Source organism: Acomys minous, assembly GCF_964271855.1.
Source record: "Acomys minous genome assembly, chromosome: 19".
Classification (NCBI taxonomy): domain Eukaryota; kingdom Metazoa; phylum Chordata; class Mammalia; order Rodentia; family Muridae; genus Acomys; species Acomys minous.
The window spans coordinates 7,449,978-7,463,627 of record NC_140499.1 but is presented as its reverse complement, the minus strand read 5'-3'; the positions used below and the strand labels follow the sequence as shown (position 1 = coordinate 7,463,627).

Here is a 13,650-nt window from a genome sequence, read left to right as displayed (position 1 = left end):
TGGTAAAAAGAACCCCAGATCTGCCAGTCAAAACTGCCTTTTTCCCCCTCTTATTTGAATTACCTCACAGTTAATTTTCAACCTGGTACTTTTTGTCTTTTTATGTATTTTCTCAAACATGCATAATCACAGATGCCTTTTTGCTAACTTAGGAAAGGGCTTTGTGAGGTCATGTATAAATAAAGAGCAGCATTTAAAGGATTTCCTAAATTTCTGTGATTTGGGCAATCAGTGCCCACTGAACAGTAACTCCATTGCCAGATACATAACAGAAGGCGAGTTACCACTGGCCGTAATGACACTTTGAAAATTCTGTTTCTTTTAGTAAAAACATGAAAACTAGTGTGTCTGAAACTTCATTCTGCTCTTTGCATGCGCTTCACTGTGTGTTTTCTTTCGTATAAATATTCCTTGAACAGTAGACAGCCGTCACATAGCAGCCGGTTGCTTCCGATCGCCAGAAGCATTCGTCAGTCAGCCGGAGCTTTCCAGGAGTCCGCATCACAGTTCATGACCAGGAGATGGCTGGTGATGGCATCACTCAGTGGCTAATGGCTTCTGTTCCTTTCTCTGTGTAGGTTCATTTCAATCTACAGAGGACCCAGCCACACCTACAAGGTCCAGAGACTGACCGAGTTCACCTGCTACTCCTTCAGAATCCAGGCGGCGAGTGAGGCAGGGGAGGGGCCTTTCTCAGAGACTTACACCTTCAGCACAACCAAAAGTGTCCCTCCCCCTCTCAAAGGTGCGTAGCAGACCCCGCTGTGCCATCCTGCGAGGGGGAAGATGCCGGGAATGTACAAGTGGAACGCTTGTACATAGCGATGATTCTGGCTCCGACGGCATTTCCCTGTGTGGGCACACACCCTCCCCCCACCCCCACCCCCACCCCCATGGAGGGCGCTGTTGGAAACTCACAGCAGCAAGCAGGATAGATAGACTAATCTTGCCGGGCCAGCCCTCCAAGCCTGCCATGTCTCCAGTCACAGAGTTATGAGTGAGGGGCAGACATGCATTTCAGGACTGATAGTGACAGGAGCCAGAGCTTGCACTTGGCCTCCTGGCCCTTGGGTGGGTGGGGGGGGGGGGTCACTAGGATCCACCAGGTATGATGCAGCAGTTTCCAGGGCTACTTCCCGGCACGTGCCTTCACCCAACTCCCCTGCCCCACTTAGCTGTTTCTCTGTATGGTATGTGCCTTTATGCATGTGGTGCTGGGCCATTTCAACAATAAATGGCCAGGCCTTGGGTGCAGCATTATCTCCAGGCTTTAAGAAAGACAGAACGTGAGTGTGCTATGGCTTATTTTGTGGGGTGCCTAGCAAGTGTTCTACACTTTAGGAAAGGAGTCATGAAAGCCATTTCTACTCAAGGCAGGCGCTACCAGCCTTAAGTCTATATGGAGCTTTGCCCTCGTGTCCTTGAACCCCACATGACCAGGCTCTTCCTCTGGCGCTTAGCTTCAGGAAATTGATGCCTCAGCTGGAGATCTGCTTAGTCCAGTAAGATTATTTAATTTCCCATAAGTTGCTTGTAGTTTTAGCCCAGTAGTTCCAGTATAGGCGGCTCTTGTTTTTTTTTTTTTTTAAGTTTTTGATTTTCTGAAATAATGTCATATCTCACAGAATGGCAAGTAGAAATGACTGCCTTTAAATAAATAATGGCATATGATTAGAAATTAAAGTCGAAGTGGATTGGGAGAGTGGAAATGGACATTCTCGTTATAAAATGGAAATGTAAGAGGCCTTGAGCTAGGCTGTAAATAGGACATAAGATATGAGAAAATCCTTCTTAAAATGCATAGCATCTTACGGGCCAGGGATGCAGCTCACTGGCAGGATACTTGCCTAGCACTAGCACAAGTTCCATCTCCAGCACATACACACACACACATACACACACACACACACACACATACACACACACACACACATATACACACACACACACATACACACACACACACACACATACACACACACACACACACACACACACACACACACACACACACACACACACATACACACATACACTGGAGGGACTTGGTTCTAAGTACCTTACTGCAGACTAATATAAATTAGCTTTAAATATGAATGATAAATACAACAGATAGGGGAAGTAAGATATAAGCATAGAATAGCACTGTTAATCCCCTCAGTGCTGCCTGTTGTTTGGGTCTTTGCTTGGAAGTACCTATGCCTCCTGTGTTTCTTCCTTCAGTTTCTTCAATTTCTTCCTTCAGTTTCTTCAGGTCTTTGCTTGGAAGTACCTATGCCTCCTTCCCTGTGCCCACCCCATACTGTGGGCAGACCCCTTCCTTTACCTAAGCTTTAGCGTCCTTAGAAACAGACTTGATCTTTATTTCCACACCCCTTAAGTACCTACCACATGGAAAGTGCCCTAAACCTTGTAGAAGGTGATCAACAGCCATAAAAGATAGACAGAGGATGGGTGGATGGATAGATGGATGGATGGATTGGCAGGTGGTGGATGGATGGATAGGTGGGTGGATGGATGGGTGGGTGGGTGGATGGATGGGTGGGTGGGTGGGTGGACAGATAGATGGGCAAGCTGTGACCCAGGCCACCTATTCATTAGTGAGCTAGTGAGAAGATGTGTCGTGAGTGGGATTTCTGGTACTAGGATAACTTCCTTTTCTTGAGGGTTACTGAGCAGGGTTAGCAGGAAGCTGGGTAAATAAAGTTCCCTCTCAGGGGGACTTAAGCATGACCACACTCTCTCTGGGTCTCCCTAACAGTGTTAGAATAAAGATTGCTGAGTTGAGACTTTGCATTCTGAGCGTGGGTGTGTGGTTTTGTGTTGCAGCACCTCGAGTGACACAGTTAGAAGGAAATGCGTGTGAAATCTTGTGGGACACAGTACCACCGATGAAAGGCGACCCTGTGAACTACATTCTGCAGGTCTTGGTCGGAAGAGAATCTGAGTACAAGCAGGTAAGGACCAGTGTCTGCACATGTGCAGCTCTCTGGCATCTGGCTGGCTTCCTGCCCGGAGCAAAGCCATATGTGATGCAGTGAGCTATGTATTTGCTAGGATGGTGGTTGACACAGCCTGACACCAGCTTGTATCATTTGCATTTCATTTCCTGTCTGCTGGTATTCTTCCTAGCTTTTCAGTCCCCAAGCATAAGCTTGTGAAGCCTTTCAGGTGGTGTATAATCTGCACTTAGCAGTCTTTGTGTGACTGAAAACGGAAGTGACCCCAGAGAGGAAGGCATCTTAACCTAGTCACCAAGGCCTGTGTCCTCTCTGCCTTTGTCACAGAAGTGACAATGGGAGGATAAGCGAGGTGACCGGCGACCCTTCAGGCCTGTGGCTCAGAAGCTCCTGGTTACTTTTGGTCATCCTTTAATATACCTATCTGTCACCTGGGAGCCTGTTAGAGTGCAGATTCTGGTTTGAGATGGTTATCTGGGGAGTCAGGCCCCCGGGGACATGGGCTAGCCACTGTGTCAGATAGATCACAGCTAAACCTACTCAAGGGAAGATACGGTCCTTGCATCACCAGATAACGAATTTGGTTTTAACCATTTTCATACCTCTTGATCCTTAATTTCTTCCGGAGTAACCCCTCATCGGGCCACTGGCAGTAATGGATTCAGAGACCGTGGGGTTTCTGTGACATCCCCTGGAGCATAGCACCTGCTTGGTGAGATTGGGACCAAAGACTGTTTATTCCATTAGGAAAGCGAGACCGCCTTCGCTTGACACTCTTCATAATCCATTTGTATTGAACTCGTAGGGGTGCTGAGCAATGTCACCTGTCCTAGGAAATGCTGGCATTGTTTGTAAAAGATTCTGTTTTAGCCTTCAAGTCTTCAAATACAAGGGAAGAAAGTATGACTCAGTTTTACCCAAATTTCTTGCTCGTGTTTCGTGTAATAATTTTTTAAATGCCTGTAAACAAAAGGTGCATAAAATATCCAGGAAGTTATTGGGCGTTTTGATACACTTTATTAGTAAGAGCATCAGATAATGACTGGATTGTTTTAAGCAAGTCTTGGGAAAGTTTTATCTTAGGTCTGGCATCTGCAGTATTGATTCCTGTGAGCAGGTGACGCCACCAAAGCCTCTGCCATTCTCCTCACAAGGGGACAGGCACGGGCCTTCCCTCTCCTGTCGCTAATCTGCTGCCCTCGAGAAGTTAGTCACTTCACACGTGCCGCTGTGCGGCTTAGCAGAAAAGAGGTCTCCCTGACTGGCTTTAGTCAGAAGCCTCATCCCATTCCGCATGGTTTCGAGGGTGCTAGGAAATGGCTCGCTTTCTCCTGATATTAACAACAGGATAGTCATCACATGGCCGTTGCTGTGCTTCTAAAACCATGCATTTCTAACTGTTCTTGGAAAAACGCTGTGCCTCTCACAGCGCAGTGAGTGCAGCTTCATGGAGAAAGCACTGTGTGCTCAGTTTCTGCACACGTCCCCCATTGTCAAAATAAAGATGATCTATGCAGCATTTTAGATTTTTATCAGATTGGCCTTTTTGAACCCACTGTTCCGTGCTATGTATTTAGACCCATGGATATAAGTTCTAAGTACTGATATAATGTTCAGTCATAAATTTGGTAAAGAACATTTTTCTTACCATAAATGGCTATAGACAGTCGTTTATTATCAAGAACAGAGCATTTTAGGACAGGCTTCATAAATAGAGATGTCCACATATTTCCCACATTTACCAAGAAATGGGTGAGGGCAGTAGTAACGCATGAGAAGCCACAGATGACACCGCCGATAAGGGACAGTCTGTGCTGGGTTTGGGGTATTTATGTTGGTTTTTCACTCTCTCCCCCTTTCCTTTCTCTAATCAGTAAGCATTAACTTGAATGTGATGTTTTGAGTATTGCCCTCCCTTGTCCTGACACCGTGAGATAGGGAACGAAGGAAGGTCATTTTTATTATGTGTAGGATGACAGGCAGCAGGCTTGAATTGGTAACAGCAAAGCCAGAGCAAATGGGAAGTAATGGCTGCTGCATAGCAGCCGCCGCAGAGCCAGGAACCCGCGCTGCACTGCACAGCCCTCCGTCTCAGCGCTGCTCACGGGATCCACTAATGGTGGCACCTGGGTGATCATTCGGTTTTTTTTTCCTGGGACTGGCACGCGGTTCGGCACTCAGTCCGTGCTTCGTTAGAAGCACTGTGTGGAGAAGGCAGTTGCCAGGTGGCTGGGTAATTTACACGCTCAGGGCTGAGTTTCCTTGCCATGGGAAGAACAGTGACGTCGATTCCACTGGCAGGTGAGTCCAGTGCCTTTCCTGAAGCTCTGACTTAGGTTTGTTGTCATTATGGTGTGGAACAAGCAGCCTGTTTTGATAATTACACAAGCATTGATTAGCAAGGTGCCATGCCTTTCCTAACTCCTCTCTCTGCATTCAGTGTGTGTATATATCTGTCTTTTCTGCCACTTGATGACCGTGACAAGATCAAACTTTCTCAAGAGCCTTCGTTTTTTTTCAAATGACGTTACTGCAGAACATTCTTGAAAGGCTGAATGCTTTTCTATATACGTGGAGCTTGTTTTTGTTTTTTACAAAGCACAAAAAATAATGAAGCAGAATTAATTCAAGATCTTTGTTCAGACATCAGTAATCTTTACCAAACAGTATTGAAATAAACATTGAAGACAAGAATAGCCTTGACAAATTACAAGAAAACATTTTCTATTGATAATTGTTGCTCAGATTAATTGCAGTTAGAAAGCCTTCAGCCCAGCCTGGACTCTTTGGGGCCCATCGGGAATTAGTCAGCACATCTCTATAAATGTGTGTTTATCTTGTGTCGTCTTCAGAACACAGAACTGGCATAAATAGTGATCCTTCAGCATATCACAAAAGGCATTGTGAGGAAGGGTCTTCTGTTGGCTAGGCCATTTTAAGGCAAATTCTAGAGCCAACATATTTCTCAATGATTTGGAACACATAACTGTGAAGCTGCCTTAATCACTTACCATGTTTCAAATCCAAAACAAAAATAAAATAGAGCCAAATAGAAATCTTTCAAAACTGTTGTGTATTTTACTAATTTTCAAGTTCATAGTTCCTTTTTAGTGTCTCATGAAGAAAAATTCTTGCATAAGCTTCTACGTAGACTTTCATATGAACTGAATTTGTCTTCGAGTTCCTGGAATGCAGACATGGGACCCTACACCCTTCGTAGCTCTGCATTGTGGAGGTGCCTCATTAGTCACCACGGTTGCTAGGCCTGTTGAGTGGAAAGAGGTGGGAATGCGCAGCACCCTAGCTGGGCCTCGCCTACTTAGTGGCACAGTGTTCACCCACTGCTGCTCCCTCCACAGGCGATGCCTGCAGGTTCGCATGTTCCTACCTGAGCTGCAGGATGTCTTGAGAGCAGATCTGCCTCCCATGGTCCTAGGATTTAAGAGAATTAATTTATTTTGCCCAGCCTGGCAACTCAGATTGCTACAGTGTACCTCACATCCACACAGTCACATCCACCCAGTCATGATAGGGAAGTGTATGGCTATACCATGAAGGAGAAACAACATAGGCAAAGGTATTGAAGCAAGCCTGTGGCAACCCAGCATGCACTGCAGTCAGTGCCCCTCCCCTACCCAGCATGCACTGCACTCACACCCCTCCCCTAAAAGAGATTTCAGCTGTGCGGCTTATTCCTAGGAATAAGACTCAGATCTTCAGTTGTCTGAGTATTACTCTGTGTCCTCCTGTTTGGAGTAAACATTTCAAATGAGTTTAAAACATAGCACCAAATCAAGAACAAAAATAACCTTGTTAAAAAAAATACTTTCACATGTGTACTTATTTTTGCAATATTATGATTGGTGACTTCAATAAGAAAATCTTAAATGGAGCGCCACCTCTTAAATTGAGTTGAGGCAGGAGAAGAGGCCCATAATGGGGCTCCTGTCAGAATGAATGAGGACAAAGGGACATGAGGCACAAGCAGCCAGTGCCACCTGTGTGAAGTCTCATAGCCCCTTGGGGAATCACCCCGAGCAGGCACAGCCTGAGGCCCTGGTGACTTCCTGGCAGCTCTTAAGAACGGCTGGGGTTGATGCCACAGACATGCTGTGAACCTGAAGCCAGTGTGAGCTAGCTTTCTGCTAATGACTGCACGTGGTATATGCCAGATCCCCTGAAGTTCCCTGTGGCAAGTGATTGTCCTTCGCGAAGATCAGAGAGACACAAGGTCACTCATGAAAAGTCAGCTAAAGTCCCTTTGTACATCACCATTAGAAAACCCTCTCCTTATCTGATTTAGTTACAGCTATCCACCCCCTAACCCTGTCTGTAGTAGTTAAATCTAATGCAAACCACAACTTTTTTTACACGTTGAATGTATTATTACTTGAAGTTTTCTAAGAGTCAGTACCACAAGAATGCATCTCCACACAGCCACCTTCCTCGGCTGCCTTCAGACTCCTGTCAGCTCCTGATGGTTTCAGATCCCTGTAATAGTAAGGATCTTAGGGGATGTTTTGTTGTTGCTTTGGTTTGGTTTTGCTGAAACCAAACACCATGACCAAAAAGCAAGTTGGGGAGGAAAGGGTTTATTTGGCTTACACTTTTGTACTGCTGTTCATCATCAAAGGAAGTCAGGACAGGAACTCTTAACAGGGCTGGAATCTGGAGGCAGGAGCTGGTGCAGAGGCCATGGAGGGGTGCTGCTTACTGGCTTGCTCCCCATGGCTTGCTCAGCCTGCTTTCTTATAGGACTCAGGATCTCCTGCCCCACCTGAGCTGGGCTCTGCCCCAATTTTAAAAATGTCCCATCACTCACTAAGAAAGGTCCTCAGAGGTGTGCACAAACACGTCCATGACATCCTAGTACAAACCTCCAAATGTCCATGAAAAAGAAAATTGAAAAGAAAGAATCATCTGTCTGCCTGCCCCCCCTTTCTCTGTCTGTCTGTCTGTCTCTGTCTCTGTCTCTGTCTCTGTCTCTGTCTCTGTCTCTCTCTCTCTCTCTCTCTCTCTCTCTCTCTCTCTGTGTCTCTCTCTCTCTGTCTGTCTCTCTGTCTCTCTCTCTCTCTCTCTCTCTCTCTCTCTCTGTGTGTGTGTGTGTGTGTGTGTGTGTGTGTGTGTGTGTGTGTGTGTGTGTGAACTTAACTACAAGCAGAACAAGTTGCAAAAGTGATGCTTACCTTGGGGTGGAGTAGGCTGTCTTAACTAGGGCCATATTGCATGTGTGTGTGTGAGTGACAGATGAATTGAACCAGTGGTTCAGAACTGAGGATAGCCAAGAGTGAGGTGCAGCACCAGCTTACAGACTTTCTTAATACATTGTAAGAGTTGGGGGCGGAGGGTGGCTTTTTGTTTTGTTTTGTTTTTTGTAGCTTGACTGTAGGGTTCTCAAGCATAAATTTCTTAGATAAGATGTCACAGTGTCAGACGATTGGGTATGCCTGATAGCCAGTTGTTGGTTTTTGTTTGTTTGTTTGTTTGTTTTTGTTTTTTAAGTTAATGAGAAACTTTGTGTTTTATACCAGTATCAGTGGTTATTGCTTCAGTTTTAAAACACTGATCTGTCCTGGAGATGAAACCATAGACCTATTTGTATTGGGCCTCTTCTAGCAGGCAGCCTGCACTGTAGACATTTAGCTCTGTGTCTCTGAGTTACTTAACACATTAGCTGCATCCACTTCACAGGGTGTTTCATATCAACAATGTGCTGCTGTTCTGGGTTTCTTTGAAGCAACGTCCATAAGGCTCCAGGTGTGCTGGTCGTCCCTGTGGCAGCCGCAGGGTCCTCAGTTACTCACCCATGACCTCCTTTTTCTTTTTCAAAGGTGTACAAGGGAGAAGAAGCCACCTTCCAAATCTCAGGCCTCCAGAGCAACACAGACTACAGGTTCCGCGTGTGCGCGTGTCGCCGTTGTGCGGACACCTCTCAGGAGCTCAGTGGAGCGTTCAGCCCCTCGGTGGCTTTTGTGCTACAACAACGTGAGGTCATGCTGACAGGGGACATGGGGAGCATGGACGATGCCAAAATGAAGGGCATGATGCCCACGGATGAGCAGTTCGCCGCCCTCATCGTGCTCGGCTTCGCCACCTTGTCCGTTTTATTTGCCTTTATATTACAATACTTCTTAATGAAGTAAATCCAGCAGGCTAGAGGGAGGAGTGGAATGCTACGCATTTTAATACACATTTATTCAGATCCTTCCCTTTTTAAGCAGTTTTGTTCTTTGATTTATATACTTCTCTTGCATTACAGATTTAGCGAGGGGAAACAGTGCTTGGCTGCACCTATTTGAGATGCAAAACTAGGAAGAGGTTAAACTGGATTTTTAAAAAAAATAATAAAGGAATAAATAAGAGGAGAAGGTCGCAGCAGGAAAGCACAGGCACCAAGAGCCAGTGTGCCCAGTGAGCTTGCGTTTTTCAAGCCTTCCAGTATGCTTTTATTTCTGTTTCCACTGATGTCTTTTGCAAGCCTTTGATCTTTTTGTTACCGTTCAGTAATTTATATTCACAGTCACTTCTTGATCATGTATATCTGTAAACAGAATCGCAGTGTGTGTAGTTCAGGGCTGGGATTCCGGTGTTGTCAGAGTGTTACCACATGAGAACACAGAGGACGTGCACGCCTTCCGCGGCGGCCACTGAGACCATGCTGTCGTCACTCGCTTATGTAACTGTGTTTAGCTCATAAGTCAAAGTGTGTACCTTCATCTAAAGTGTGTAACTACTCGGTATCCCTTATGATTTTAACACTATGAGTTTCCTGTCTAAGAAGCCACATAACCAAATGCTCCTGTACATGATGGAGCATTGTAGATCTCCACGTTGGTCCATAGCAGTAACCTTAAGAGGGCATTGTGCAATAGTTAGTTGTTTCCTTGTTCAGCTACTTTAAAAGCTGCTTTAACTTTGCCTGTCTGTCTTTGTATATAACTACTTCTAATCTAATCACTAGAGTTATTATATTCTGTTACGTTTGACCGGAATTATGTGATGAGAGCTCATGGCAGTTGAGTACCTCACAGTTGTGAGCTGTCTTCTTACATGTTGGCCCTTGTTTTTGAAAGATTTGCCCTTGGCTATTCTTTGGGGTATCAGTGGTGTGAATGAAGTTCAATAGTGTATTTCAGTGCCCATAGTACTAATGTAGCAGTAGATACAAATCTTCCTGAGAAAGCCCACAAGGGAACCATCTACACCTGTCCTTCTGTCTCCGGGGACTTGATCTGGCCGCGTGTAGAGAGGGTGTGGTAACTGGCTGTAAGCACAAGATTTTGGGGGGCCAAGGAGCCTACTAGATTGTCTCCCCAGATCTGTCACCCACTTGTTTTGTAACCTCTCTGTGCCTGTTTTCACATGCATGAGAAATCAAACCCAATGGGGATTCAACACCTGTAAGTGCTTTGCGAGCTTGGCTCCATCGGTGCTAATGGAGTGCGGGGTGTTCCCCTCCCAGGTTCACTCAAGAGTCAGGAGATAATCAGTTCTAACCCAAAGTCATTGGATCACTCAATGAAGTCCACAACGTTCGAGTACCTCAGGGACACTAAGAGCTGGAGGTGCAACTGTATTCCAAAAGGGTGCAACAGACACAGCCGATCCCCCTGTTCCTGGTTTGGTTTTTTTTTTTTTTTGTATATTTTTGCTCCTTGGTTTTTCTTGATCATAGCTCTTTTGTGCTTGGTCTATGTTGTCTATGATGCAGTAAGTACCCTGTACTGGCTTATAATATTCCCATACCAAAGTCATGGGGAAACCAACATTATTTTGTTTTGGGTTTATTTATACTATATTCTGCATACAGTACTTTAAATGCCAATTACAGTGCAATCTTTATTTATTGTAAAAAATTTTAAATGTACTTATGTACTAATTTGCCCTCGTAGCATGTTATATTTCATGTGTTTTATACTTTTGTAATTTTAAGTCAGTTTTGTTCCTTGGCAACATCTGTAGTATTAGCCTTCTGACATTTTGTGTTTTTAAAGATAAGAGCATCTAACTCATTAAATGCCAAAAAAAATTCCATTATCAGTGATTGAAAGGTTTACATGTACCCAGAAAACCATAATCATCTCTTGGAAGAGTGCTAAGATCAATGCATTATTGTGTGCCTATATTGATGTAGTCGAGTACTAGAGAGTTCTGTATTTTGTTATTGACTATAATAGTGTAATTAGACTTGTAAACTGATGGTATCAAGGTAAATATATTTTTGCCAAAGCTCTGGCCTTCAGCAACTCATCCTTTCACCGAAGTGTGTCGTTTGACTCACCGTGACGTCACATCTGCATTCCCTGAGACAGTTGTAAGCTGGTGAGGGCAAATTCAGTGGAATAATGTTTAGCGCTCTTTGAGGGGAGAGTCTTGTTTTGAAACACTTCAGCACTGCTGCTGCTGCTGCTGCTGCTGCCGCTGCCGCTGCAAAGATTTCTCTGAATTGGTGGAATTGTTTTCAAGGAAATAATATTTCAGGTGAAAATCTCTTCAAACGTTTGGTCTTCCGGAGACTTCAAGCTCTATGACCATCAGACAGTTGAAGTGTGTGACACACAAGCAGACAGCACTACATTCTGTTGCCCTGCATTATTTGGTATTCGTTATAATCTCTTCAGTCGAGACATTAGTCCTCCACATGGCACTGTCCTCTATCACGAATCTGCATATGTGCTATGAATATATAACTCTCTTATGTATTTCCATTACAAAGGAACAGTAAAATAAAGTGTTCTATTAACCCCCTCTCTGCCCTTTGCCATATGTAGGCGTGAGTGAGTGGCTTTCTGGTGCTCTGATGCTTCTCTGGGTGTCAGATGCATCCCTGACACAAGAAACACCACTCATCTGGAGCACACTGCCCTTTGTCCTCAGAGAAAATGTTTAGAAAGAGAACTTTTTAAAAGGATATTTTGCATATTGTCTGCCTTGTTCTTACCAAACTTGAGATGTTGACATTTTCTAATCCTGTTTCTTCGGCTACAATCATTCAGTATCTGTGTCAAAATTGAAAAGTGCCCTAATAGAATGTGTTTGAATGTTATCCTTGCACAATTCTTTAAATTGAAAGACAAAATGTTTTACCTCACTGTTGGACATACATTCCAAGCTTTTCAACTTTAGGAGAAAAAATAATAATCATATGTTTTTCTGTCTTGTAAATTTTAGATTATTTCATATACATTGTATTAAAACTGCCATATCAATTTTAATGTATAGATTTTGCAAATACTATGCTATATGTAATACCTAACTATATCTGTAGTGTATATGTAATATATTTATGCCCAATAAATGTTTTAATTCTTTCTGACTTCAGTAGGGTTTTTCAGCCTTGAATAGGATTACTTTTATTGTTGCTCCTTTGAAATACTGAACAGCCCCAGAAGGTTCCAGGTAGAGCGTCTTGAGAGGACAGGCAGGTGGCACAGGACATGATGCTGGCTGGCACTGGCCTCATGCTGGTTGACGTCTTGCAGGACCACCTCCCTCAGCCTCATCCCTGCTGTTCTACAGTAACTCACTCCCAGGCTCCTCTAGTCCATCTCTGTATATTGTGTATTTTTCAGTTTGATATGTTATGTGCTGCCAGAAGTCAGGAGTGCAGGCATCGCTCTGCCACCCATCACTGGCTGCTTCCCATCCCATGATGAACTCAGGCACTTTTGAACTCCTTCCTCCTCTGGGTCTTTCTCCTTCAGAAGGCAGCGGGGTAGACGAGGCTACCATAGACCTGTAGGTTGAGCAGGGGCCAGTGTTTCCTGCCAACGACCTGGGTGGGTTGCTTCACTGGTAATCCATCCTCCCTGTCCTGGGTGGGGAGACTGTACAAGTACAGAAGCTGTCTGGAACGCAAACCTGCCTTCCTTGTATGCCATGACTAAAAACTGACAAGTTGAACAAGCATCACATTTTACATGGACCTGACACAGCTGAAATACAGTAAAGGATTTTTTTTTTTCACTTTTTAGTCATAAGAACACGGAGATAGATAAAAAGGTTATTGATGCTAGGATTTTGGAAACCTGACTGGGGAGTGTAGAGGGAAAGTGAGCACCAATGGAAAAATCAGTGAGAATTCTCAATGCAGAAAAGTTCTGAAGCCTGAAAAGCTGATGGCTGCATGTCCCCCGGAAGTGAGAGTGAAGCACAGAATGGGTTAAAAGCTGCCAGAGCTATAGTATCCCCACCCCTTTACACTGCCCCTTCTTCACCCTTAGCAACCAAGCCGATAAGTGTGTCCTAGGACACTAAACTTGGAACTCCCTAACTTGGAGTCAAAAATCCTGAGCTCCAAGGGAAGATGACATCTGGTGAGCAGAGCTATATAGGAGGGTGACAGCATCTCTGGGAGATCTTGTGCCTTTTCAATCTTACCTGCATGACGCCATTGCCTGGGAAGCCTACCTCTGCCATCACAGGTGAAAAAGTGACATTGCTGGAGCACCAGTGGTTTCCAACATCACCAGGTGATTCCCAAAGCGCTAAGACTGGGAGCCTTCCTCATTTCAGCTGCCAGGTGTGTCTGCTTTATTAGTTCTCTGGGGTGGGTGGTTGGTTAGTTTGGTTTTGATTTCTTGAGACAGGGATTCTCTGTGTAGCCTTGGCTGTCCTGGACTTGCTTTGTAGACCACCAGGCTGGCCTCTGCCTCCCTGAGTGCTGGGAACACAGGTGTGCACCACCACA

The 13,650-nt window shown here is 44.7% G+C and overlaps 1 protein-coding gene across 4 annotated transcripts in view; it reads left to right on the top strand.

The window, feature by feature from the left end:
- FNDC3B (fibronectin type III domain containing 3B) overlaps positions 1–12,276 on the top strand; it is a 289,830-nt gene extending 277,554 nt beyond the window's left edge. For all 4 annotated transcript variants that reach the window (XM_084769310.1, XM_084769307.1, XM_084769308.1 and 1 more), the window contains 3 exons: positions 579–745; positions 2,830–2,957; positions 8,792–12,276. In XM_084769310.1, coding sequence (XP_084625436.1) covers positions 579–745; positions 2,830–2,957; positions 8,792–9,103 — 607 coding nt within the window. In that variant the 3' untranslated portion in view covers positions 9,104–12,276. The remainder of the gene's footprint in view (positions 1–578; positions 746–2,829; positions 2,958–8,791) is intronic.
- The last annotated feature ends 1,374 nt before the right edge of the window (positions 12,277–13,650 follow it).